This window comes from Canis aureus, chromosome 13, assembly GCF_053574225.1.
Source record: "Canis aureus isolate CA01 chromosome 13, VMU_Caureus_v.1.0, whole genome shotgun sequence".
Taxonomy (NCBI): Eukaryota; Metazoa; Chordata; class Mammalia; order Carnivora; family Canidae; genus Canis; species Canis aureus.
This window is the reverse complement of record NC_135623.1, coordinates 58,051,633-58,076,310: the sequence shown is the minus strand read 5'-3', so window position 1 is coordinate 58,076,310 and position 24,678 is coordinate 58,051,633. Positions and strand designations below refer to the sequence as shown.

General features: G+C 47.5%; 1 protein-coding gene across 4 annotated transcripts in view; it reads right to left on the bottom strand.

Annotated features, from left to right (window-relative positions):
• Positions 1–7,409: 7,409 nt before the first annotated feature.
• TMEM131L (transmembrane 131 like) overlaps positions 7,410–24,678 on the bottom strand; it is a 162,252-nt gene continuing 144,983 nt past the window's right edge. For all 4 annotated transcript variants that reach the window (XM_077846435.1, XM_077846436.1, XM_077846437.1 and 1 more), the window contains 9 exons: positions 21,268–21,392; positions 18,339–18,505; positions 17,095–17,283; positions 14,430–14,508; positions 13,706–13,788; positions 12,473–12,593; positions 10,941–11,032; positions 8,570–8,709; positions 7,410–7,820 (listed from right to left, as the gene is read on the bottom strand). In XM_077846435.1, coding sequence (XP_077702561.1) covers positions 7,545–7,820; positions 8,570–8,709; positions 10,941–11,032; positions 12,473–12,593; positions 13,706–13,788; positions 14,430–14,508; positions 17,095–17,283; positions 18,339–18,505; positions 21,268–21,392 — 1,272 coding nt within the window. In that variant the 3' untranslated portion in view covers positions 7,410–7,544. The remainder of the gene's footprint in view (positions 7,821–8,569; positions 8,710–10,940; positions 11,033–12,472; positions 12,594–13,705; positions 13,789–14,429; positions 14,509–17,094; positions 17,284–18,338; positions 18,506–21,267; positions 21,393–24,678) is intronic.

Genomic DNA, 24,678 nt, shown 5'->3' with positions numbered 1-24,678 from the left:
TTCTCCCTCTCTCTCTCCTTGCTCACGCCGATGAAGCTGCCCAAATGGAGAGGCGGATGCAGCCAAAAACTGAGGCAGCCTGTGGCCGACAACCAGTAAGAAGCCACACGCATGAGCTCGGAAGCACAGAGGCCCTCAGCGGAGCCTTAAGGCGGCTTCAGGCCCAGTCAACCCCCTCTTTGGGGCAGAAGCCCCAAGTAAGGCCTTCCTGGATTCCTGACCCACAGAAACTGGGAGGTAGTAAGTGTTGTCATTTTAAGTCACTAAATTCTGGGGTGATTTGCCAGGTGACATAAATAGCTAATGCATGGGTGTACTGTGGCCTCCTCTGGAGCGCTGGCCCCAAGGCCGAAGGGGTCACGCCTGTGTCCTTCACTCCCGTAGGCCCAGAGCAAAAACCCAAACCTGGCAGTGACAGGTGCTGCACTGCATTGAATGAGCCCGGGCCAGGTCACAGGCCACCTGCAGAGCCTGCGGGGACTCATGAAGTAAAAATCTGTGGGGGGTTTTATTGGCGTGGGGTTTTTTTTTTTTTTTTTTTTTTTTACATTTTTTAAAAATTTGAATTCGATTTGCCAACATAGAACAGCCAGTGCCCAGTGCTCCTCCCATCAAGTGCCCCCTCAGAAAAATGTGTCGAACAAATGAGTGATGTAGTGACCAAGTGGGAGGAGGGCGGCCTCCTGGCTGAGGCCTATCAAGCCGGCCCGACGGGCGGACAGAGCCCCGCGGGCGGGGCCCTCGGAAGGGGAAGGCCGGGCCCTGCCGCTCGATGCTCAGGACGCCAGGCCACACGGGACGACGCAGATCGGCCTTTTCCTAAACGCGCGCTCGCGGGACCAGCTCGGAGGAGCGCCCGGAACCGGTCAGCGCTTCTGGATCTGGATGGGTGGTCGGATTAGAATGATTGTCTTTTTCTTTTTTTTTTTTCCTGTCGGTTATCCATATTTTCTACAGAAAGGACAAACAATAAAGGTACTTCTGCCCGGACGCCTGGGGGGGCTCAGGGGAGAGCGTCTGCCTTGGGCCCAGGGCGTGACCTCGGGGACCCCGATCGAGTCCCGTGTGGGGCTCCCCGCGAGGAGCCTGCGTCTCCCTCTGCCTGTGCCTCTGCTGTCTCTGTGCGTCTCTCAGGAATAAATAAAATCTTAAAGAAAAAAAAAAAGCCAATTTCTGGCTGGGTAGAGTACGGCCTGCGGGTGCCACGGTGCAGCAGGTCCCCAGCGCCAAGCCCCGGCCTGCCCGGCAGCCGCCTCTGAGATGCCCCTGCCGTCCCTGCCACCTCCCAGATCCCTCTGCCCCGTCTCAGATCTCTTGCCGCCTCTCAGATCGCTGGACGCCTCTCAGATCCCCCATCGCCACTCACATCCCTCTGCAGCCGCTCAGATCCCCCTACGGCCTCTCGGAACCCCCAGCACCTCTCAGATCCCTCTGCCGCCTCTCAGATCCCCCTGCCCCTCTCAGATCCCCCCGCGGCCTCTCAGATCCCTCTGCCCCTCTCAGATCCCCCTGCGGCCTCTCAGATCCCTCTGCCGCCTCTCAGATCCCCCTGCCCCTCTCAGATCCCCCTGCGGCCTCTCAGATCCCCCCGCGGCCTCTCAGATCCCCCCACGGCCTCTCAGATCCCCCTGCCCCTCTCAGATCCCCCGCGGCCTCTCAGATCCCCCCCGCGGCCTCTCAGATCCCTCTGCCCCTCTCAGATCCCCCTGCGGCCTCTCAGATCCCTCTGCCGCCTCTCAGATCCCCCTGCCCCTCTCAGATCCCCCCGCGGCCTCTCAGATCCCCCTGCCCCTCTCAGATCCCCCCGCGGCCTCTCAGATCCCCCCCGCGGCCTCTCAGATCCCCCCACGGCCTCTCAGATCCCCCTGCCCCTCTCAGATCCCCCGCGGCCTCTCAGATCCCCCCACGGCCTCTCAGATCCCTCTGCCGCCTCTCAGATCCCCCTGCCCCTCTCAGATCCCCCGCGGCCTCTCAGATCCCCCTGCGGCCTCTCAGATCCCTCTGCCGCCTCTCAGATCCCCCTGCCCCTCTCAGATCCCCCTGCGGCCTCTCAGATCCCCCCGCGGCCTCTCAGATCCCCCCACGGCCTCTCAGATCCCCCTGCCCCTCTCAGATCCCCCCGCGGCCTCTCAGATCCCCCTGCCCCTCTCAGATCCCCCTGCGGCCTCTCAGATCCCCCCGCGGCCTCTCAGATCCCCCGCGGCCTCTCAGATCCCCGCTGACTGTCCCCGGCCTCGCCCTCCTCCTCAGGGGCGGCTTCCCGCCTCCGGCCCAGGCTGCCTCCCTGCCGCGGCTGGACGGTCGGCCCCCGGCGGTCCCCGCGCCCTGTCACCCCAGCGTCGAGGTCCCCCCGCGGCCCCTCAGGGCCCCGAGCGCCGGCCGGGCTCTGCCGCAGGGAACCGCGCACCCGCGCTCGCTGGGTGTGGAGCCGCGTCCGCCCCGGGGGGGGGGGGGGGGGGGGGGGGGTGCTGGCCACCACGGGGGCGGCACGGGTTTCCTTTTTTCTTTAAGATTTTATTCATTCATGAGAGAGAGAGACAGAGAGAGAAAGAGAGAGAGAGAGAAGCAGAGACACAGGCAGAGGGAGAAGCAGGCGCCACGCAGGGAGCCCAACGCGGGACTCGATCCCGGGACCCCAGGATCAGGCCCTGGGGCTGCAGGCGGCGCTAACCGCTGAGCCACCCGGGCCGCCCAGAAATTACTATTTTGAAATGTTGATTTGAGTTGGCATAAATGTTACCTGCATTTTAACAAAGTCGCATTTTTAAGGCGACTTTTATAATGCTTGTCTAGTATTTCGATTAACCATAATTAGATTGCCTTGCATTTTGCATGCTGGCTATACCAGTATTTAAAGACATCCTGATGCGCCTTTAATCCTAACCCACGTAATTACCACATACCTCATTTTATAGGATTTTTATTAGGGAATGCTTAGTGAAAGCTACACTTTGCCTTTGCCTTAAAACTACGTCCCTTTATAGCATATGATGTAACTTTTATTAGGACTTTAGTACTTGTTTTTTTAACATGCTTACTTTTCCCCATTGTTAAAAAAAATGTTTTCCCTTCAGATTTAATTAAAAATTTGGGAGGAGACAGAGTAATAGTGATACACACTTGTAATAGACCATAGGAAAAAAAAAAAGACACAAAAAAGAAAATAAAAATCACTTGCAACCCCACCCACCAGATGGCACATCACTCCCTCCAACACCATGATCTGCTATATACACCTATCAAATTCGTGCCATATAAAATATCCATATTTATATGTAAACAACTATCCATGTTCATGCTGTGTATAACCTTGTATCCTACTTCTTTCACTGCCTAGATCATTGTATTGCAATTTTTAGAGGCTTCCCAGAATTCGAACATCTGTATGTACTAGAACTTAAACATTCCTCTTATAGGACATTTGTTTTTAACTCATCACTGTTATTTTTTTTAAGATTTTATTTATTCATGAGACACACACACACACACACATACAGAGAGGCAGAGACACAGGCAGAGGGAGAAGCAGGCTCCATGCAGGGAGCCCGACGTGGGACTCGATCCTGGGACTCCAAGATCACACCCTGGGCCGAAGGCAGGCGCTAAACGGCTGAGCCACCCAGGGATCCCCTCATCACTGTTCTAAGCTCTGTAGTGAACATGCTCACACATCATCTGTGGTAGGCAGAAAAATGACTCTGCACCAAAGGAGTCCACACCCTAAACCCTGGAACCTGTACAAACGACAAAAAGGATTTTGAAGACGGGATAAAAGAAGGACCTTGAGATGGGAGATTCTCTGGGTGGCCCAATCTAGTCACATGGGTTCGCAGACTAGGAGAACCTTTCTCAGCTGAGATCATCTGAAAAGATGTGACAGTGGGAGCAGTTACCAGCCCAATGCTCCGCTGCTGGCTTTGAAGATGGAGAAAAGGGACCACGAGTGGAGGAACACGGTGGCCTCGAGAAGCTTCCTTGGGGGAAGCAAAGGTGAAGGCTGATCCCCCCCAGTGCTTCCTCACGGGAGTAAATACTGTGACATGATTTTAGCCCGGTGAGACTTGTGTTGGATTTCTGACCCACAAGCCTGTAAGATCATAAATTTGTGATGTTTTAAGCCACTAAGTTTGTGGGAATTTTCGATGGCAGCAAGAGAAAAGTAGTATCTGTTTTTTCTTTTTCTTACTATTTTTTAAACTTTTTAAAAAATTACTTTTTAAAATTTTTACTAAAGATCTTACTATTTTTTGTAGGACTCGATTCCTAGGAGTTAGACCCCAGGAAATCTGGTCCCAAAGAGCATGAATTCTCCATTCAACTCGAAGGTCCTGGAAGGCAGGATGAGTGTTCTCCTCTATCTCCTTTACTCCAGTGATTCTCAGATTTTCCCGTGTTACTGTAATCCATCGTGACAACAGTCCAACAGTGTCAATCCAACAGTGACAACAGTGGTCATGACGAGCTCCATGCACAGAGGCTGACGTCTCAAGTTACTCATATGTAAAGAATTGTGGTGACATTTTTCCCCTCCCTCTGCTGCCTTGCTGGTGGCCCTTTTCTTGTCTCCCAACCACAGAAGATCTGGAGTATTCTCTAATAATGAAGACTCCCGGGATCCCTGGGTGGCACAGGGGTTTAGCGCCTGCCTTTGGCCCAGGGTGTGATCCTGGAGACCCGGAATCGAATCCCACGTCGGGCTCCCGGTGCATGGAGCCTGCTTCTCCCTCTGCCTGTGTCTCTGCCTCTCTCTCTGTGTGTGTGACTATCATAAATAAATAAAAATTAAAAAAAAATTAATGAAGACTCCCTTCAACTGCCAGATAATTGTAGCCCCAGCGCCTCGCATCCTTACCCTCCCCACTATGTATCAGCTACCACGCTAGGCACTGGAGACGACAGCGAGCCGGGCAAGTGCGGAAGGCTGTATCAGGTCTGATGCCCTCACACGGACCCTTAGCGGAGTCAGGAGTCCAGGCCACAATGCCAGTGGGAGGAAAACGGAAGAGACAGCCACACTCCTTCCACTAGGAACACAACCCAAAGTTGGCATCTCACACATCTGCTCGCATACCACACAGCCATTGATTTTAGTCCTAGGGCTAAAGATCATCTTCTAGTCAAAGTGAAGAGTTTTACTTTCTTTTTTTTTTACACAGTGGAATAAAAACTTAACTTTGGCTTCTCATGTTTTCCTGATGGAAAATTGGGGGATCAATGAAAGTGGAAAAATCAACAATCCTACTCAACAGAATCTACATCTAGCACCTCACACTCTCTCCATTGCGAGTTTTAAATTTGATTCTGAACACTTTGGGGGCTTTTATGCTAACCTAAATAATTTTTGTGTGTGGTAAAAAATATACGTAATGCAAAACTTCCCATTTTCATCATTTTGAAGTGTGCAGGTCAGCGGCACGAAGTCCATTCACACTGCTGTGCAACCATCACCACCATCCATCCCAGAACGCTTTCATCCTCCCCAACGAAAACCGTACACGTTAGACACGCCCCACCTCCCTCCCGGGGACTCTTCGAGGTACCTCATACCTGTAGCATCATATGGTAACTGTCCTTTGACTGGCCTATTAGTTCACTTAGCATCAGGTTTTCATGGGCCCTCCGTGTTGTGGCATAGGTCAGAAATGTCTTCCTTTTTGAGGCTAAATATCCCATTCTATGTAGAACCACGTTTTGATTATCCATTCATCTGTCAGTGGGCAACTAGGTTGTTCTCACCTTTGAGCTATTCTGAATGATGATGCTATGAACATGGGTGTGCAAACATTGAAATCCCTGCTTTCAATTCTTCAGGGTATATACCTAGACCTAAACTATTTCAACATGACTCACAACACTGGGGGCGGGAGGTCTGCTTTACCCAAATCAGGATTTTTTTTTTTTTTAAGATTTTATTTACTTATTCATGAGAGAAAAACAGAGAGAGGCAGAGACACAAGCAGAGGGAGAAGCAGGCTCCATGCAGGGAGCCCGATGCAGAACTCGATCCCATTTTTTTTGTTTTGTTTTTTTTTTTTCGATGAGCAAACTGATCTTCAATGTGCTGACCTGGAAGGCTTGCTCTTCATCATGGGCATGGCCACAGCTATTTACACAGAATCACTGTTCAATGTTTACAGCAAGATGCTAGACACAGCATCCTTCTGGATAGGCAAGGAAAGGGTGAGAACAGGCTAGGGAATAAAGCCCTGAAATAAAAGTGTAAGTAGAAATCTGCAGATGTGAGTAGAGGGAAAAGGGCCAAGTCAGGAGGGAGGCTGGCGAGGTAGACATAAAGGAGGAAGTACCAAACCTTCTCTGGTGCATGAGGGGGAGAGTCCACTGGGACATAGAGTCTCTAAAATTATGATTTGGTGGCATCGGAAGGGGGATCATGCCCTGGGCCGAGGCAGATGCTCAACCACTGAGCCACCCAGGTTTCTAACATGGTGAAGGAGCCTAACTGGGGCAACCTGAGCAGTTTCTAGCAACTGTGCATGCTTGGAGGCACTCCTTACAGAAAGGCGGTCCCAGGATTACGGTACACCTGCCCTCCTCGTCCCAGGCCCCCCGACAGCCATGGCAAAGGGAAATTCGCAGCAGGCATACCCAGCACTCCACTCAAACCTCTCTCCTACTGAATTTCCAATAAAGACAAGACAAAATGTAAAACTATGACACTTTTATTAAAAGTTAAAAATGTTCCCAAGTTTACACATGCACACAGATAATTCCACCATCAGGGATCTCTAAAACCACTGACAAGCAGATACAGACCGGTCTGGCAAACATGCTTCGGCTACCAAACTCCCCTGAGTTTTTATACTTGGAGTAAGCCTGCCCGCTCAGGGGGAGACCAACACTTACCAGAACGTCCCCGCTGCCCTTGTTGCCCTCACACTGGCACAATGGGGGCAGGAACACTCCGGCTCTCCCGAACCAGCAGAAGAGCTCTAGGCTCTCTGCTTCACCCAACAGCTGTGGCCACCAGGACGGGAAAGAGCCACCCTCCACCCTGAGCAGGCTCTATCCAGGCAAGTGGGCAAGCTGCTCAGCAGGGTTCCCAGCCAGCAGCTCTCAACACTGGCTGCACCGCACCATCAACACAGAGCTTGAAGCAAAACCCTGCCTGCCTGAGCCAAGGGGCAGTTCAATCAGAATTTCTGGCAATGTCGCCAGAAAAAGGTCATTTCCAAAGTTCCTGGGGGATGTGGGGAGGAAGGGAGTCTGATGCCCAAGGAGGAGAACCAGAGCAGCCACTTCCTTCTCAACTCTTACCTTCTTAGAAATTCCCCTTGTTCCAATTTAAAGCATTTAGTGAGGCTGATACACAAGTTATGAAGTTATGACATAGGGATGCTTAAGCTTCTACCAATGATTTATAGTGGGTTAAAAAAAATAGAGCACCCAGATTTCATTAAAAAAATTTATTTTCATATAAAAGTGCCAAAATATCCACCAATGTCATACTCTATCTCAACAACCAGTATGCTAGTAATGAAAACACAAACCTCTTTATTCACATTATTTAAAAATCAAATTCCTTTTCACACATTCCCACAGTAGCTCGAGTCTCTGGATAGTGGGAAGCTTGCATTCCTATTTGCCGTGGTAGTCCATATGTCCAGGTTCATATAGGCACGAAACGGGTTAAACCCTGGGTAGTATTCCTTGCACATGACAGCCTGGTTTTCCATGTGAGTTGAATGTTCCGTGGCGGGATTAATGGGGCAGCAATTTTCATATACATCACTTTGCGGGGCCCAGATGGAACCAAAAAGTCCAGACATTGGAGACAAGCTTCGGGTGCTTGTGAGGTAGGGCTGAAGTGTACATGAGGAAGGGGAAAAAAAAGAAAATTTTTTAAAAAACAGAAGCCTTCAAAAACAAAAACAAAAACAAACCAAACCAGAAACCTTCTTGGAAAGGCAACATCAAGGTTGAATGCATACCAGTGGACACCACAGTGATGCCAATTCAAGTCACCTGGAAGTCAGTAAACTATTCTCAACCCTCTGGGATGCCTCAATGCCACTTTTCTCAAACAGAGGGTTGTGAAATCCTCACCTAGCTGGATAAACTCATTTTCAACCCAAGGAAGGACCCCTAGGCCAAACGTCCTCGATCTGTAAGAAGTGTCTTGAGTGGATGTAAGAGGGAGAAGGCGCGGGGCTTTCAGGCTCAGAAGGGTGCTGACAGGCAGGAAGCCCTGGGGACCCAGTCACTGACCACTGACCGACCTTCCTGGGACTCATGTTCATCTCTGAGCACAGATGAAAAGATCAGCAGGGCCACATAAACACGGAAGGTTTCCTGGTCCAGATTTGATCTTATCTACACACCATCGCTCCTCAGTGTCATCTGGGGCGTCTCTCATTCAGGGTGACTAGCCTGCCAATGTCTGCAAGCCCCCATCTGTCTGACCATGGGTTAGGTTCCCCCAGAGGCTGGTTAGCCTGGCTTCTGAGACCTCAAGGAAACAGGCCTTGGCTGATCTGAACCCAACGCTCAAGTTAAGTGAGACCAGGAAACAAGCACCAGAAAGAACTCAGAGCTGCCCGAGGTCACTGACCGGAGAATTGAGGAGACCGGCATGTCCCCAGGCAGTAGGCATGTTGGGCGGGGGGCTCCAGGTAGATGGAGAGGTGTGATCCAAAAAGTCTGTCTGAATTTCGGCAGGACAAGGGAAGCCATTGGGGTAATTCATGTTTTCTACAAAGAAGGGAAAACAACAACATAGGTAAACATTTTTATGGCGGGCCAGACCTGAATTCTCACTCACAGGCCCAAAGCTTTCAAGGCTTAAACTATACCGACGAGTTAAAGACAGGTGTACACGCTCACCCCGTGGGGACCAGGCGGGCCGTTACGCTGTTGTTCTCAAGGTTAAAACTATTTATCAGGCACACTATCTGGGAAGCCCTCAGTGACGAAGGTCTTCCTCTGGCCTTGACTTTTCTGTATTTGACAATTTGATGGGAAGCTTTCCAATAAGCACTACTATAGATTCCAATTGTGTCCAGATTCTTAGCAGTCCTCAACGTTTGCCTTTATTACCCGTCACGCCCACCTCAGCTTCCTGCACACATTCCACGTGGACTGACAAAAGCAATAGGAAACCAGCACTTCTTAGCTAAGTAGGAAGGTACAGCTGTCCCCTGCCTTGTCCACGGGAGATATGTCCCAAGACCCCCAGTGGATGCCTGAAGCCGCGGCTACTAGTGAACCCTACGTACGTTAGGTTTCCTTCCTATGTGTAAACACCTGTGCTCAAGTTTCACGTATAAATCAAGCTGAAGTTTAATTTGTAAGTTAGAAATGAAGTTTAATTTATAAATTTATGATTAATTATAAAGGACTCATAAAATGGAGAAATCATAACATACTATAATAGAAGTTATGCGAACCCGCCCTCTTTTTATTTCTCTCTCAAAATATCTTGTGATCCTGGGAGGTAATAAACGGCCTCAGTGAGGAGATGAGCGGAGATGAGCTGAGGTGAAGGAGTGACACTGTGACATAGTGAGAGGCTACTATCTGACAATAGTTGGGGGGGTGTCATCCGCGGGACATCGGGGTGCCCTGTAATAGACACAGCCTCGCAAGGCCAGGAGAAAGTCACCACAGCACCCCCCTGTGGCTGGCGCGGAGCAAGGCGTGGCCCAAGTCCCTTTAAGTACATCTGCTTAGACCCCTGGCATCTGCCCCCGGAAGGGAGCCCAGTGCGAAAAATCAGGATCAGGGTCAGGATCAGACTGGAATGGGTAAGAACACTCTGCGGCCTGTCAGACACCTCGCAGCTCCTACCGCCGTCCTTAACCACTGCCTGCGCCCAAGCGTCCGCTATTTCCCCTCCCAGCTCTGCTGCGACTGTCCTTCCGTGACACGGCCCCAGGCAGCAGTCAGGTCCCGGTAGGGGCAAGCTTCACAGGGACTTGGCTGCCCTAACAAACACAGCAAACACCTAACGCCTCGGCCTCCCAGGATAATCTAGGATCTTAGGGCCACAGACATCCAAGTGACCCGGGTCTACCACGTGTGAAGGACTACGTAGGCGAGCGTTATGTGCAGAAGGCCCCCGTCAGCCAGGTGGAGAGGGCTTTTTGAGGCCACGAACGATTATCCGCGGCGGGCACGCACAACGGGAACCACTCTCACAGGATCTCGTTAAAGGTGCAATCTTTTTTTAAAAAAGATTTCAATTTAATTAACATTTATTATTAGCTTCAGAGGTGGAATTTAGTGATTCATCAGTTGCTCATTCCATCACCTGCCCTCCTTCATGCCCATCACTCAGTCATCCCACACCCACCTCCCCTCCAGCAACCCTCAGTCTATGGTTAGGAGTCTCTTATAGTTTGTCTCCCTGATTTTTGTCTTATTTTTCCTTCCCTTCCTCTGTGTTCATCTGTTTTGTTTTTAAAGGCACATCCTTAACAAACAAACAAAGGACAACAAAAAACCAAGCCCATGTATACAGAGAACAGACAGGTGGTCGTCAGAGGCAGGGGTCGGGTGGAGGGGAATGGGGTGTATGCAAATTGGGTGAAGCTGCTCGAGAGCTATAAGCTCCCTGTGGTAAGACGAATCAAGCCTGGAGACAGCATGTGCAGTCCTGGGGGGCAGAGTTAACAGCATCATCATCATCAAGAACAGTTGTGTTCTTGTTTTGTACCTTGCTAAGAGATGTTAAAAGGTTCCCTCAAAAGAGAGAACACCCGTAACAATGTACGGGGATGGCTGGTAACTAGACTTACTGGAGCCATCACGTCCCGTCCCGTGTTATGCCCTGCACCTGAAACTAATGTTCTGTGTCAATTATATCCAAGTTGTCTTTTACAAGGTACGTTCTTCTGCAGTTCATGCCTCAGATCCACAGACTTCCTGCTTTGACTTTCATGAGAGTAAAAGAATGGCACTGGGATTGCTCGAATAGCTTTTACCTTCCGGAAAGGCATTATAATCGTTCAGTTCCAATGGACAGTACACACTGGGGAACGGGCCTTCACAGGTCGCACTCCAATCAATGAAACTGCTACAAAAAAACAAGAGGTCTGGTTTCAGAAACAGGAGGTCAAAAGATCAAGTACAGAAAGAGGAAAACGATGTTATTGCCCAGCATCCTAATCACTGTGAATCCCCCCCCAACTCCACCCCCGTTTTGGAAAAGAAAAGATGTACTTTCTCAAGTCTCGGGATCAAAGACCTCCAAGGGAATGCTCTCCACCAATGACACGGCCTTGTCCTGCAAGGCCGACCTTCACAACCTGGCCAGCGAGAGTCTAATCCGATACAGAGTCCAGGGCGGGGGTTAGGAGCACTCCGGAAGAGTCTGGGGGTCTGAGCCAACCCCCGGAGGCAGAGGCGCTGCTCTGACACCTGCCCCCTCAGCTGGAACCATTCATCTCAGGGGAACCACAAGTGCTGAGACTGATTTGCAACAGATACATTGATCACAATTATAAACTTAATTCTTCGTTATACAGGGAAGAAAGTAAACAGCACCGTAATACACTGAACCAAACTAGAAAACTTCAAATGGATTCTGTGATTAAAAGGAGATGCCGGGATCCCTGGGTGGCGCAGTGGTTTAGCGCCTGCCTTTGGCCCAGGGCGGGATCCTGGAGACCCGGGATCGAATCCCACGTCGGGCTCCCGGTGCATGGAGCCTGCTTCTCCCTCTGCCTGTGTCTCTGCCTCTCTCTCTCTCTCTCACTGTGTGCCTATCATAAATAAAAAATAAAAAAAAAAAAAAAAAAAAAAAAAGGAGATGCCAACATCTCATGTTTCCATTCCTGAATGACAGTAACATCCAGGAGCAAATTCAAGAAACTGCTATAGTGTAACTGTTTTTTTAATACTCAAACTATCTGATCTTTCTTAACATTGTATTTTTTTTAACATTGTATTTTTTTAAAGATTTTATTTATTTATTCATGAGAGACACACTGAGGCAGAGACACAGGCAGAGGGAGAAGCAGGCTCCCTGAGGGGAGCGTGATCCAAGACTGGATCCCAGAACCTCGGGATCATGACCTGAGCAAAAGGCAGATGCTCCACCACCACCCAGGAGTCACCCAGGTGCCCCCTTTCTTAATATTTTAAATGTGTTCGTGATGACTGCCACAGGAAAATGGAAATCTCTGCTCTGGTAGGTGGTGGGAACTATGAGTGACTGTCTTTCCAAACAGGCCTCTATTAACAGATCATCTTTTCAACTTAAGAAGGAAAATAATGCTGGGGTCCCAGCTATGTTACTCTTATTTCCTTTCATGTTTCTCCTACCCATGCTTTGTTGGTTTCTAAGACCTCACAATGCAACTCCAAAAGGCAACTGGAAACATCCAGCTAAGGTGCACTGGGGAAGGTAGGCTGGCCCCCAGTTTTGGAAGGCCTGCCTCACAGACTGAACTCAAATTCCCCACTGCAAGCTCTTAGGCTGAACAAGGCAGTGATCAGAGAAGAGACTCCATACCTATTATGCACGGGGGCCGGGCCCTGCATCACGCCAGGCATGCTGTTCTCCACGGCGCAGTTGAAGTTGCTCGTCACACACACGGGCTGCGTGGGCCAGAGGTCTCCAGGTGGGTAAAGACCTAAGGACAAGAACAAGGCTTTTCAGTCTACCCTTTGCCCCCCTCAGCCCTCCCTTCCTGCCGGACCAGCTCAACTTCCCTTGTCTCTTTCTAGAAAACACTCCTGGAAAGTCACCCACACATGCTGACTGCTTCTGCCTTCCGCAACTCCTTTTGGGATATACTTTCAGGATATAAAGCAGAAAGGCGGGTCTAAGGAGAATGCCATTGTTCCACTGACAGCTCAACAAGAGCAAATCCAAAACATATCCAAAGAACAGCACAGAAGTCTGTGCTTTCAAAGTTGGCCCCCAAGTACAGAGCAGTTTTCTTTTTTTTTTTTTTTTTTTTTTTTACAGAGCAGTTTTCAAATCTAGCACAATTCATATAAGCAAAAGCAGTACTCCTATTGGAGCTCAGTGATGCCATGCGGAGTGAACATCAGGCTTATCTTGCCACAATCCCTGACCCTTGCTAGCCATGTGGGGAGCAAACACTAGAAGAAAACAGGACAAGAACACAAGACAAGGACAATAAGGGGTAACAAAGAGAACTGGAGAAGAAATATGAGGGAGACTGGAATTAACCTCCTACAGGGAGACACTGGGTGGCAGCGGGGTTTGGGTTTCCTTCCCACCCACCCCATTTCCATGCCCTTGGGCCGCCATCCTCCCCACCTGGTCTCAGGCCTGGTCCGGGAGCCAGGCTGGTCACCGAGGCTGCCAGGCCAGGTTAAGGGGCTTCTAAGACGTGGGAGGTACGAAGGATGGGGAGAGGGCAGGGAAAGTGGGCTAAGGCCTTGGAACCTCACCCATGGCAAGCTCTCCAACCAGGGCTCACTACTGCCTCCTCTACTTTTCTGTCACCGCAGGAGGAAAAGGTGGACTAAACACAGCAGCAGCCCCCTGCACACCTGTGCCTTGGCTACGAGGAGGGGGTAGCCTGAGTCAGAGGCCCCTGATGACGCTGGTGCAGAGGGCAGGTGCCTTCTGAATACACGGAAGCCCAGTGACGTGGCTCGGACAAGAGGGCCCTGGCCCAGGACCCAGCCCCACCCAACCTGCTCATCTTCGTAAGCTCCCTGGCCTGTGATGTGTAGGAACCCCTGCCTGGACCAAGAGTCTGCACCTCACCTTTATCTTCCTCAACACCGGCAGGCCCGGCAGGAAGGCTGGGACAGGGAGGTTCTGCATATTGTGGGAGATTATTCATGTTCCTGTGGAGAAAGGGAGAAAATGAAGATCTGCTGACACCTTCTGTACAAGGACACACCATGTTTGTTCAATCATGTCTGAGTTTTACACGAGTCCTCCCCCCAAGACACATAAATGCTAGAGACACAAAGGCACACAGCCAGAAAGGGGTTGGTTGAGGCATATCAAATTACCAAGACCCAGCAAAGCCTTTTTTCTTTCTTTCTTTTTCTTTTCTTTTTTTTTTTTAGTAAACAACAAAATAAAATAAGTTTAACTGAGGCAAACTGCAGGCTCCTACTGCATGGAGCCCAATGGAGCTGGATGCAGGGCTCAATCCCAGGACCCCAAGATCATGACCTGAGTTGAAGGCAGATAGACGCTTACTGAGCCCCCCCAGCTGCCCCAGAAATGGGGTGTGTTCTAATGTGGCTATGCCACAGGCACCGATGGGGACCCCAGAGACGTGCCCACCTGAAACATGTTTACTGGGAAGGATCCTACTTTCTAAATTATTAGCAAAATTGGATTTTCTTTTCTCTCATCCTTAAAAAGTCTTCCTACTTCCACCTGCAGAATCAAGTGCAAAGTGCAAATCACCTGCAGCACAGCGACAGAAAAAGCAGTACTTTAAACACCGCCAAAGTTAGGAAGTTAAACTTACGTGGGATTGCAGATGTTATGAGAAAGATTCAAGGAGATGGGAGCTTCTGAAGGAAAGTCATTTTGTGAAACACTGTCTCCTACATAAAAGCAAAAAAAGTATCACAAGGTTTTAGAGTGTAATTCAACTGTACCGTGTATTAAAGTACAGATTGCTAATACCACTAAGGCCCAATTAGCAATTCAGTTCTCACTTGTAACTGATTTTCACATTAATTTTATTCTTTAAAAAATCTCTATTATATTTATCTTTTCATCAAAAACTTACTAAAACCCAACATTTAAATTTATGAATTTTGGATTAACGTGTTTTAATTACAGGGGGAAAAAAGCTGAAACCATTAATATTATGTAACTTTCTCACAGGGATTTTTCTGATAAAAGAAATCTTGCTAAATAGACCCCCGCAGTTTATAAAAGTAACATTGTAGGAAATCTGTGAATATAAACATTAGAGAAGAAAAACAGGAGGTACCTACAATTACACTGCCATTCAACATTAGATATGTTTCCTTATAATCTCTTTTATGTGTACGCATATGTGTAAAATTCATATGTACTTTGCCTTTATGGTCTTTTACATCATTAATTATACTGGGGACTTTTTCCTGGAAGTCCATAACCCTCCAACAACTTATAAACTACATACACGCCACTGTCTAGCAGCACCATCAACCATTTTTATCATCTTGCTCCTGTCCGCAAAAGCTGCACTTCTTTTTTTTTGTTGTTACAAAGTACTGATTTTTCAAAATCTTGAATTAACATTGTCAAGCAAACTTTGTCTTCAGCGGTGGATGGAGGCTGCGAAAACCAAGCCTCCTCGGGCCAAATGCATCCCCGCTGTCAAAGCACAGGGGCCTGCCTGCCTTCATGTGCGCTTGTGTGTGTCTCTATGCAGGCGACAGTGTCCCCCAGAGGGAGCAGGACGGCTGTGTTTGTCGGGACTTGAGAAGATCTTATCTTCTTAGGCCCGAAGCTCAGTACACAGTAGTAAACAGTGCATATCAGTGATATTAAAATTTTATAGCGGTCATTAAGAAAACAGTGTCTCAAAGGCTCCTTGGCAGGCAGCTGATAATGAAACAGTCTGAAGACACAGGGTGCTTTGTGTAGGTTTTTATGGCTACTAGTGCTCTGGTCTCTCAGAAAGGGCCTTTTTTTATAGGTCTCACGGCTGAGAGGAGACAGAGAAGAGGACAGCCTAGAGGCCGCTGAAGGGGTCTGCCTGAAGCAGCCTGTCTCAGGGAGGAGACGGGGTTCAAGCCCGAGCCCCTGGTGAGCAAACTGGGGTGTGGAACAAGCTGCCAACCTCTCTGAGCCCGGGGCCTCACCCCTCAGATGGGCCCAGGGACACTGGCCCTTTCTCTCAAGGCTGTGTGGGAGTGGATGGAGTGTGACCGGTGAACAAAGGCCTCACATGTGTGAGCACCTCAATCTCACCACAGTTTCCTTACATGAAGACTGAGTTTACTACATTAACAATAACAGTGAGAAGGAATGAACTCCATCTTTACATAGGCATGGAGCTTAAAAAACCACCTAGTGAAAGCAGCAGGATGCAGAATGATATACTGAAGTATGATTTCCTTTACGTAAGTTAGAAACAAACATTCTACACTTTGTTGATGGACATATGAATGTAAAATAAAACACGGACTAAAAGAATGCACGCCAAGTTCACAAGAGTGGACGGTGATTCTCTTTAGGTGGCAAAAGTAGGACGGACTCTAAGGCATTATTAAAAAAACAACAACAACAACAAAAAAAACGAGAGTAAATATAACAAAAGTAAGTTAATTCTTCGACCTTTCCCAAATCTTCAAATTTCTCAAAAACAAGAGAGGGCCACAGTGTTCATTAGTAGTATTATTCACAAGAGCCAGAAGGTGGAAACAACCCAAGTGGTCACCAACAGATGAATGGATAATCAAAATGCGGTGTGTGTGTGTGCAATGGAATATTATTTGGCCTTAAAAAGGTGAAAAAGGTGAACCTTGAAGAAGTTACGCTAAGCAAAATAAGCCAGACACAAAATGACAGTTCACGTGACTCCACTTGGACGCTAGTGTAGTAAAATTGATCAAGATGGGAAGTAGAGGAGAGGCTTCCAGGGGCTGGGGGAGTGGAGAATGGACAGCTGTTGTTTAAAGGTATGGAGCCTGTTTGGGCTGATGAGAAGATTTGGGGAATGGGTGATGGTGATGGTTACACAAGAGTAGTGTTCTTAAGGCCACTGAACGGTACACACTTAAAAATGGTAAATCCAAAAAAAAAAAAAAAAAGGTAAATCCTGTTATATATATTTTACCATAATAAAAATGTGCAAGTAATAAAATAAATGTGGAAGTCTTTAAACTGCTTCAAAGACAGACATTACAATGATGATGATGATGGTGATGATGATGACGACGACGACGACAGGGTAGAGTGGGGAGGGAAGAAAAAGGAAGGGAAAAAAAATCAAGAGAGTGAATGAAACCCAAAGCTAAGTAAACACTCCCGTCGGCAGTCCCGCGTGTGCTCCAGGCGCTGGACGGCACATCCAGGCCTTGTACTGGGCACAATGGTGGTGGTGGCAGTGGTGGTGGTGGCCACGGTGGGGCAGGAGGCAGGCTGGGAGGGAGGGTCACTCTCCAGGGCCGGGGTGTCCCCCCAGGACTCACCGGCTGGCAGGAAGTGCTGAGGGCCCACCACAGGCTTCTTGTCCCCGTCGGAGCTGCTGCTGCTGCTGCTCCAGCTGCCCCAGCTGCCCCGGCTGGCCCGCACGCTGCCCGACGAGCTGCCGCAGTCTGAGCTGGAATCGGAGCAAGACTTCTCCACGCACTTCTTCCCAGGCTTCTGGCAGTAACCCTCTGCAGGGACAGAGAGACAAGTCGCATTTCATCTGAACGATTTTCAACCTGATGCTATGTCTCATCAAAGGGGAGAGGTGAAATTATGAAGAAGGCCGGGTTCACCTCCAGGGTCGGCTACCTCTGCTCATCCAGGGAGAAGAAAGAAGTGAACTGAAACCAACGATGGGACTTGAAGAAACAGGAGATGAGCTACGTCTACTCTGCCTACGGGATGGACGCTGACACTCGTCCGGGGCTCAGTCTGTCAAGACCACTGATTACCGTGATCTGCCAATGGTTCTGGAAATAAACACTCCTGGGAAGAAAACAGGCTACTCCAACAGCTGGAAATTTATAGGTAATGTCCTCCCCTCTTTTATTAAGATATCCTCTAGGAGCTTCAAAGTATTATTTATGTGTGAATGGAAAAAATCTCCAATATGACCAAAAAGCAACATGTGCATTAAGGGGACGCATGAGAGGGTGGAGAGAGAAGCTCATTAACTCTGCTAGTTTGTGCACATGGATGCTGACGAGTGTCTGCAAACACGGGTGTTGGCCGGTGGGAGGATTACAACTCCCACACCCCATCCCCCTCATGTACAGCCAACTTCAATGGCCCATGAGCCTCCCGCTATCCTCTGCCCCACCTGGACCTAGCTTTGGGTGCCCTCCACCCTCCATTCCCTGAGACTCTACCCAGCAGCTGGGACAACCGCCTGGCTCTGCAGGAACTCCCTGGCTCAGGTGTGGGAGGAGAACACTTTTCTCACCTGGCTATCCCCCAGAGTAAGCAACCCCTGTTCCTTCAGCACTCCACATGGGGAGAGCTGAGAATGGCCAGGTTCTAAGGGGAGGGATGAGCGAGCAACACCAGAAGCCTGCCCAGGTTCAAAAGAATCTCAGGTTTCCAGTCTCATCCTGATAGCTTTCCACTCGGACTTTAGGAAGTGAAGTTGCCTGTCAAGTGATAATCTCATTACGACCCCATTTCTTTACCCTGGATACTTCCTGGAGGAACCAAAGATACCAAGAGAAGCACGAGTCATAGCCCAATGTGGTTACTTACATACCTGCCTCTCCCTGTGCAGCAGGTAAGCTGCCTCCCATGCCGCCATCTGTTTTACAAATTTCTCCAGGACTTTCTTGTACACACCAGTTTCTTACATCGATGCCACTGTTCAACTCAGACCTTTCAAATTCATTGCACACAAGTTTTAATTCACTCTGTTCAGAAGGCCTAGAAGAACCAAACACACACACACAAAATCACATCCGGACGTTATCATCCATCCATCCATTCTTGCTTTCCATGAGACTTATTAAAGGTGAAAACATGAACCTGAGACAACTTGAGACCTCTGTTCTCGGGGTTTTGGGGGAGAAGACACCAAGAGAGGGATGTCAAAAAGACAAAGATTTTGCTGTTTTAGAACTACAGTCAATTTGGAGCTCATTTAACCTACTTCCTAGTTCACAGTGATAGGAATAAAACTCCACAAGGTTAAATGAGTCCCTCCATCATCTCCTAAGTGGCAAATTCAGAACCAGAAGCCAAGATTCTTGGCTCATCTTCCTTGGATTTAGCATGATATAGGATTCTCAATAGATGAACCTACTCCTTGGTGTCTGGGGGAAGGTACTGAACGTTACTTTACATCTTCTCTCATCCATTCATTCAGCAAACATTTGCTGAGTGACCACAATGTGCCATGTATTTAAAGTTCTTTTCCCAAGGAGTTCACAGCCCAATGATAACATCTACTAGACTCCTTGGGGAAAGAATGGTAATGGTTTTGTAAGTGGCGAAACAGAAATGGCGAAACAGAACGCCACAGGAGTCCGCAGATGGCTAGTCACATGGTCCAGTTTCAGTACTTCATGCAGGTTTGTAGGATGCCCATTAAGACGACAAAATATGTGGCCTGTAGCACATGATTCCACTGGTTTCTGACTACTCAAGGTAAAGAGTACAACAGAAGAAGAGCCAAGGAAACAATCTGACAACCACCTACTTCTTAAGCATCATGTGATCAAAACATTCTGAATAGCTACAAGCTAAAGTTCTATTTTAACAACTTGTTTCTTTAGCATGTCAGAAATCTGCTTGTAGAAATATACCATGACACTTTTAATTGGTGAAATTCTACTCAAATTTTCTATCTTCCTGTATGTTCATATTAGGAAAATACAATACTTTAGAGTAACCTAAGTCAATTTTTTTTTAAAATACATGTAAAAGGAATATGAGGTGTAACTTTCCTTTCTACAAGATGCCACAATGCAGTTTTTAAATAATTTAGCCTAATAAAAAGAATTACCAACAATTAGTGTTTGGTATTAGCAAACAAACCACAAGTCTGTTCTTTTTTCATGTTTGTATTTTGCGGTTTGCTCAGTGTGAGAACTAGGGACCTTGGAACTGCCTGAGCCTTCTCCAGCGGAGTACATGTGACAATGCCGGGGAGCTGCTATGACGACGCTGAATCACCGGCTCTGAGCTCCAGATTGCAAGCCCTCAGGGACCTAGGGACACACACCGTAAATTGCACCGTAAGTTGCACCGTGTGTGCTTCCCGTCCCGAGGCCGTGGCCTCAATGTAGGCCGAGCCCCCTTCCAACAACAAGCAGATCCGCAGCAAGGTGGAGCCCCTTCCACACGAAGATTTGGAGCCACTAGAGAACAATCTGGCAGAAACACATATAAATACCTAGCTGAGCTCATAAGAAAGAAATCCCCAGATGCCAGGACTCAAAAGAAGGAAAAGCCAGAGTGGGTGAAGATGCAGGGATTACTCAGGAGGAAACAGGCTTTAAAGCCCAGGGGGTAGGGTTTAATTATACCCCACCCTCTCCCACTCCAAGACAGTCACAAACAGGAATCAGGGAGCCGGAACTGGTTCCTAAGTACAACTGGGGTCCTTGACGGAGGCACTGTTAGTGCGAGGGACACCTGAAAAGCTCCATCCATGGATTTAGGGAGGAAAAGGCAGGAGAAAGCATCTCTACTGGAGGCTCTCAGCTTGGGCACATGTTGGGTGTTTAGAAGTCTAACCCAAGCAATCAAAATTCAGAGACTAGTGCTTGCTCGGCAGCACATATACATAATTCGGAGACTAGGTCACCGTGTGGATCTGGAGTCAGAATGCATGCACTACTGGGGCACCGGGGTAGCTCAGTCCAGCAAGAGGCTGCCTTCATGACCTCAGGGTCCTGGGATTGAGACTGCTGGGGGCGGGGGCGGGGGGGGGGGGGTTGTTTCTCCCTCTCCCGCTGCCCCTCCCCTCTCTCATGCCCTCTCTCTCTCAAATAAATAAAATCTTAAAAAAAAAAAAAGTACACACTACTGACCTGTTGAAAAAACATGGGATTTCCACAAAAACACTATCCAGTGCCTTCATTTTACTGATAACAAAATGAAAGCTCAGAGAGATTAAAGTGACCTCAGGAAGCAAGGTTTCCAAAGGAGAATACCAGTTCTGGGCCTGCCACTTAAATTCTGGGGCTTTCAGCAAGACACACAGTGTCTAGACACCTCACTTTCCAGACACATAAGAACCTAGCTTCTGCAGGACTGAACCTCGGTTCCGTGAATGATGACTATTCTCTTTCACCATAGGACCCCACGTGGGGGAGGGGAAAGCTGGGGGGCCTGCCAGCACCCAGCTGTTCTGTCACCTGCCCACAAATGCTTCTGCACTTCACAGAAAAGAAGGGCCTGGCACAGGGGATGTTTTACGCTTTTTCTTTAAAACTTGCCATAGCTTTGAGCACCTTTTAAAGTAAGAACACACACAGAAAATCTATTCACTTTAAGGTATTTTAACAAAATAAATGAAAACATAACCAGAATATATATCAATTTTAATAACATGCTTTTATGTCAATATTCTATTCTTGGTATCCAACATAACAAAAATAAGATTTAAAGATAATAGCTAAGTATAAAATTAGAGGGTAAAAACAGATGAACATTTTAAAGGGGTTGTAAAAATTACACACCTCAAGACCTGAGCAGCACCCCGTTTCTTGTTTTTTCTACATGTTCGATTTTTATTCCAACTTAAATTTTGTAAATTTCCTTCCTTTTTCTCCTGAAGCTTCTTCTTCTTATAAGGATCTTCTTGCTAAAGAGAAAAGAGAAATCTGAAATGAGGCTTTAAAGTGACTAAATATACATTTAAAAGACTTTTTTTCCCCCAGCTTTTGAAGATCAACTCCATATGAATTTAGAATGCTCCAACACTGGTGAAAATGGAGACATGCATTTCTCAATCTCCTGTTTTCATTTCCCTTTTGCTCTACCTCCCTCAATCTCTGCAAAAAGAAGAAACAATTGTTGCCTATAAAATTCCAAAGGGGCTAAAAAGGAAAAACATCTGTTAGCAATTTAGGGTCAGCTTGCTGTTAACTTCAGCAGCAATAAATTCTCCAACGTTCACCTGTTAATTTGGTATGTGCAATTCACATGAATTACTACTGAAGAAAAATCATGTAAAAACTCAATGTAGGAATAATTTGTGTATTTACGTTTTTATTTGTTTACAGAAAACCTTTAGGAGGATAGCCAGTCTCCACTGAGTGTGCCACGTAATTTAAGCTTTTGTAAATAAGAATATGCTTGATGTTTTAAATGTGGTTTCGAAAAACTTAATTTAGCATGAAATACATATCTATAAATTATATATATGTATGTGTATAAATACACACATATATAAATATATATACATACATATGTAATCATTTTTTAATTTGGGTCTTTTCCTTTTGTACATTAGGCTAAATCTGTTAATCTGCCCAAGGGGAGGGGATTCCCCTGCCTGTTAACATTCTGCAGTAGCTCCTGCCTTCAAAGTCCCTTACACTCTTTCTCTTCCTTCTAACACTCTGCCTCTTTAAAGCAGAGGCACTATCTGCATGCATGTGGGAGGTGGTATAGAGCTCACAAATGGAGACCCTAGGGCTTGAAAAATGCATCCTTCAGAGACTTCACAGAGGCAAATCCCCTAGCTCAGAGTCCTCTTCCTGTTGACCTTTAGGATTCACAATTCATAAAGAATGAAGACTGGCTCATTTTACCTTCTTTTTTTGAGAAGGCTGGTCCAGAAATCAGAGAAGGAAATCATGAGTTTCTAACATACACTTGACTGACACACAGGACTTGGAAGAAGAAAGATAAAAGGTTTTAAATGCCTACATGTTACACATCTGGGGTACTGAAAGCCTCATGTATCTATTAAAGCCGCAGGCTTACTATAATAAACTAATATTAGAAATGAAATGAAATCATAACTATATATGTGGTGGGATAATGGGATTTTTGTGTTTTTTTCTTGATAACCTTTAGTTTCTCCCCCAATAAATATGTATTAACTTTTTTTCTGATTCTGAGGGCATTTTAAAAACACAAGTTAAACACACAAAGCCCTACCTCACAGGGTCTTAATGCTAACTGCTTATGTTTGATGCTAAACAAACACATTAACAACATAAGATCAGATATTATCCAAAGTTAAACATTAGCTATATACCGTATTCATTCATGTACTGTTCCCTCTTATTTCTAGCTTCGGATGAGAAAAGAATTCCCCTCTCCTTGGGCCAAGAAAGGTTTCTCAACACAGCTAGTCTTTCTGCCCCTCCAGAGTCACAAACAAAGAAGGGATCTGTCTCTAAGTTGGGTCAGAGACAGAGTGAACTGGTCAGTAGTCACACTGACACTTGGCTGTCTCCCTCCATTCAATCTGGTCAGAGCTTCATCCTGTGCAAACAAGAGGGACTATAGAGACAGAGACGTGGGAGTGGGTGGTCGGAGGCACAGTCACTATCTCTGAGTACTGGCTAGTGATGACCAGGAGAGTGCTTTGCACGCGGGACTCAGGTGAGTGAAATGAGCAAGAAGCAGCATCCATGAGCAAACAAAGTGGGGTGGGGGGTCAGGGACTGAAAGAGGGTGTAGACAAAAGAGGGAAGAGATAGAGGACATATTGAGGAATGAAAAACCAATGAATGGCCTGCCTGTGTGTGTGTGTGTGTGTGTGTTTGTGTGTGTGTGAGAAGGGGGAGGGAGGAAAGAACAGCCGTGAAGAGGAAGGGCCCCAGTCCAGCTTGGGGAGAACAGGCCAGCACAGGACGCAGCAGATGGTGGGGGGCAGGGGAGGAAACCAGACACTCAAAGCAACAGACTTGTCAAGAAGTGAGAGGGGGAATAAAAGGACAATCTGGCTCTTGGCTTTCTGGCGGAGAGGGTGTCACACACAGAGGGAGGCAGTGCCAACCAGGGCAAGAGTCCATGTAGAGTTGCAAGTGAGATCACAGCTCTTGAGGCCAAATGGCCTGATTTGAATCTCACTCCACGCTTTTTACTGGCTGTGTGATCCTCAGCAAGTTACTTAGCTTCTCTCTGCCTCAATTTCCTGCGTCATCCTCAACAGGCTGTTGTGAAGAGGTCATCTGTCAGTGACCCGACACAGAGCAAGCACTTTATAGAAGACATGCCTATTATCACATTATTGAATTACTTGAACTAGAGAAGTTCTCTGACATTCCTGACAGAAGGGAAAATTTCACTGATTACAGGGTAGGCAAATAAAAAGATTTCTAAACTTTTATAAAAGCAAAGAAATCAAAGAGAAATCACAGACTGACTCCACAAAACGTTCTTTAAGCTGCTGTACAAAAGTAACAGCAAATAAAAAATAAGGGCAGACTAAGAAAAAAAAACCAAACACGTTGTTTGATAGGTAGAGTCAATACCGTGCCATATGTTCTCAAGGAAAATAAGAACACGTGCAACAGAAAAGTGGGCAAAGCATGTGAAATGCAAATTCACAGAAGAAATATAAGAGGCTAAAAACCATGAAGACTCCATCCAAAATATTTAATAAAGTATGTTTTCAGGAAAGGCAAATTACAGACCAGTCTGTACCTCATCTTTCGTTGCTGGTTTTAAAAAACACGAGTGTGTTTACATTGCCTGTTTCTGCCTGTAGACACCAGGAGAGAGCTGGGGGGAGAGCACGGGGAGGCAGAGTGCCATTAACAGCGTCTGTCTCCGAGCACGAGTGGTGCTGGGGGAGTCATTCACTTCCAAATTTACTTAAAAAAAAAAAAAAAAGAAGGAAGGAAGGAAGGATGGATGGATGGATTTCGGGGGTAGGATTTTGGATAGATGATTTATTTACTTTTAAAGATTTTATTTACACATTCGTGAGAAACACAAAGAGAGGCAGAGACATAGGCAGAGGGAGAAGCAGGCTCCCTGCTAGGAGCCCAATGGGGTGGGGGGGAGGACGGACACCACACGGGACTCATCCCAATTCCAATCCCGGAACTCCAGGATCACACCCTGAGCGGAACTCCAGGATCATGCCCTGAGCGGAAGGCAGCCCCTCAACCACTGAGCCACCCAAG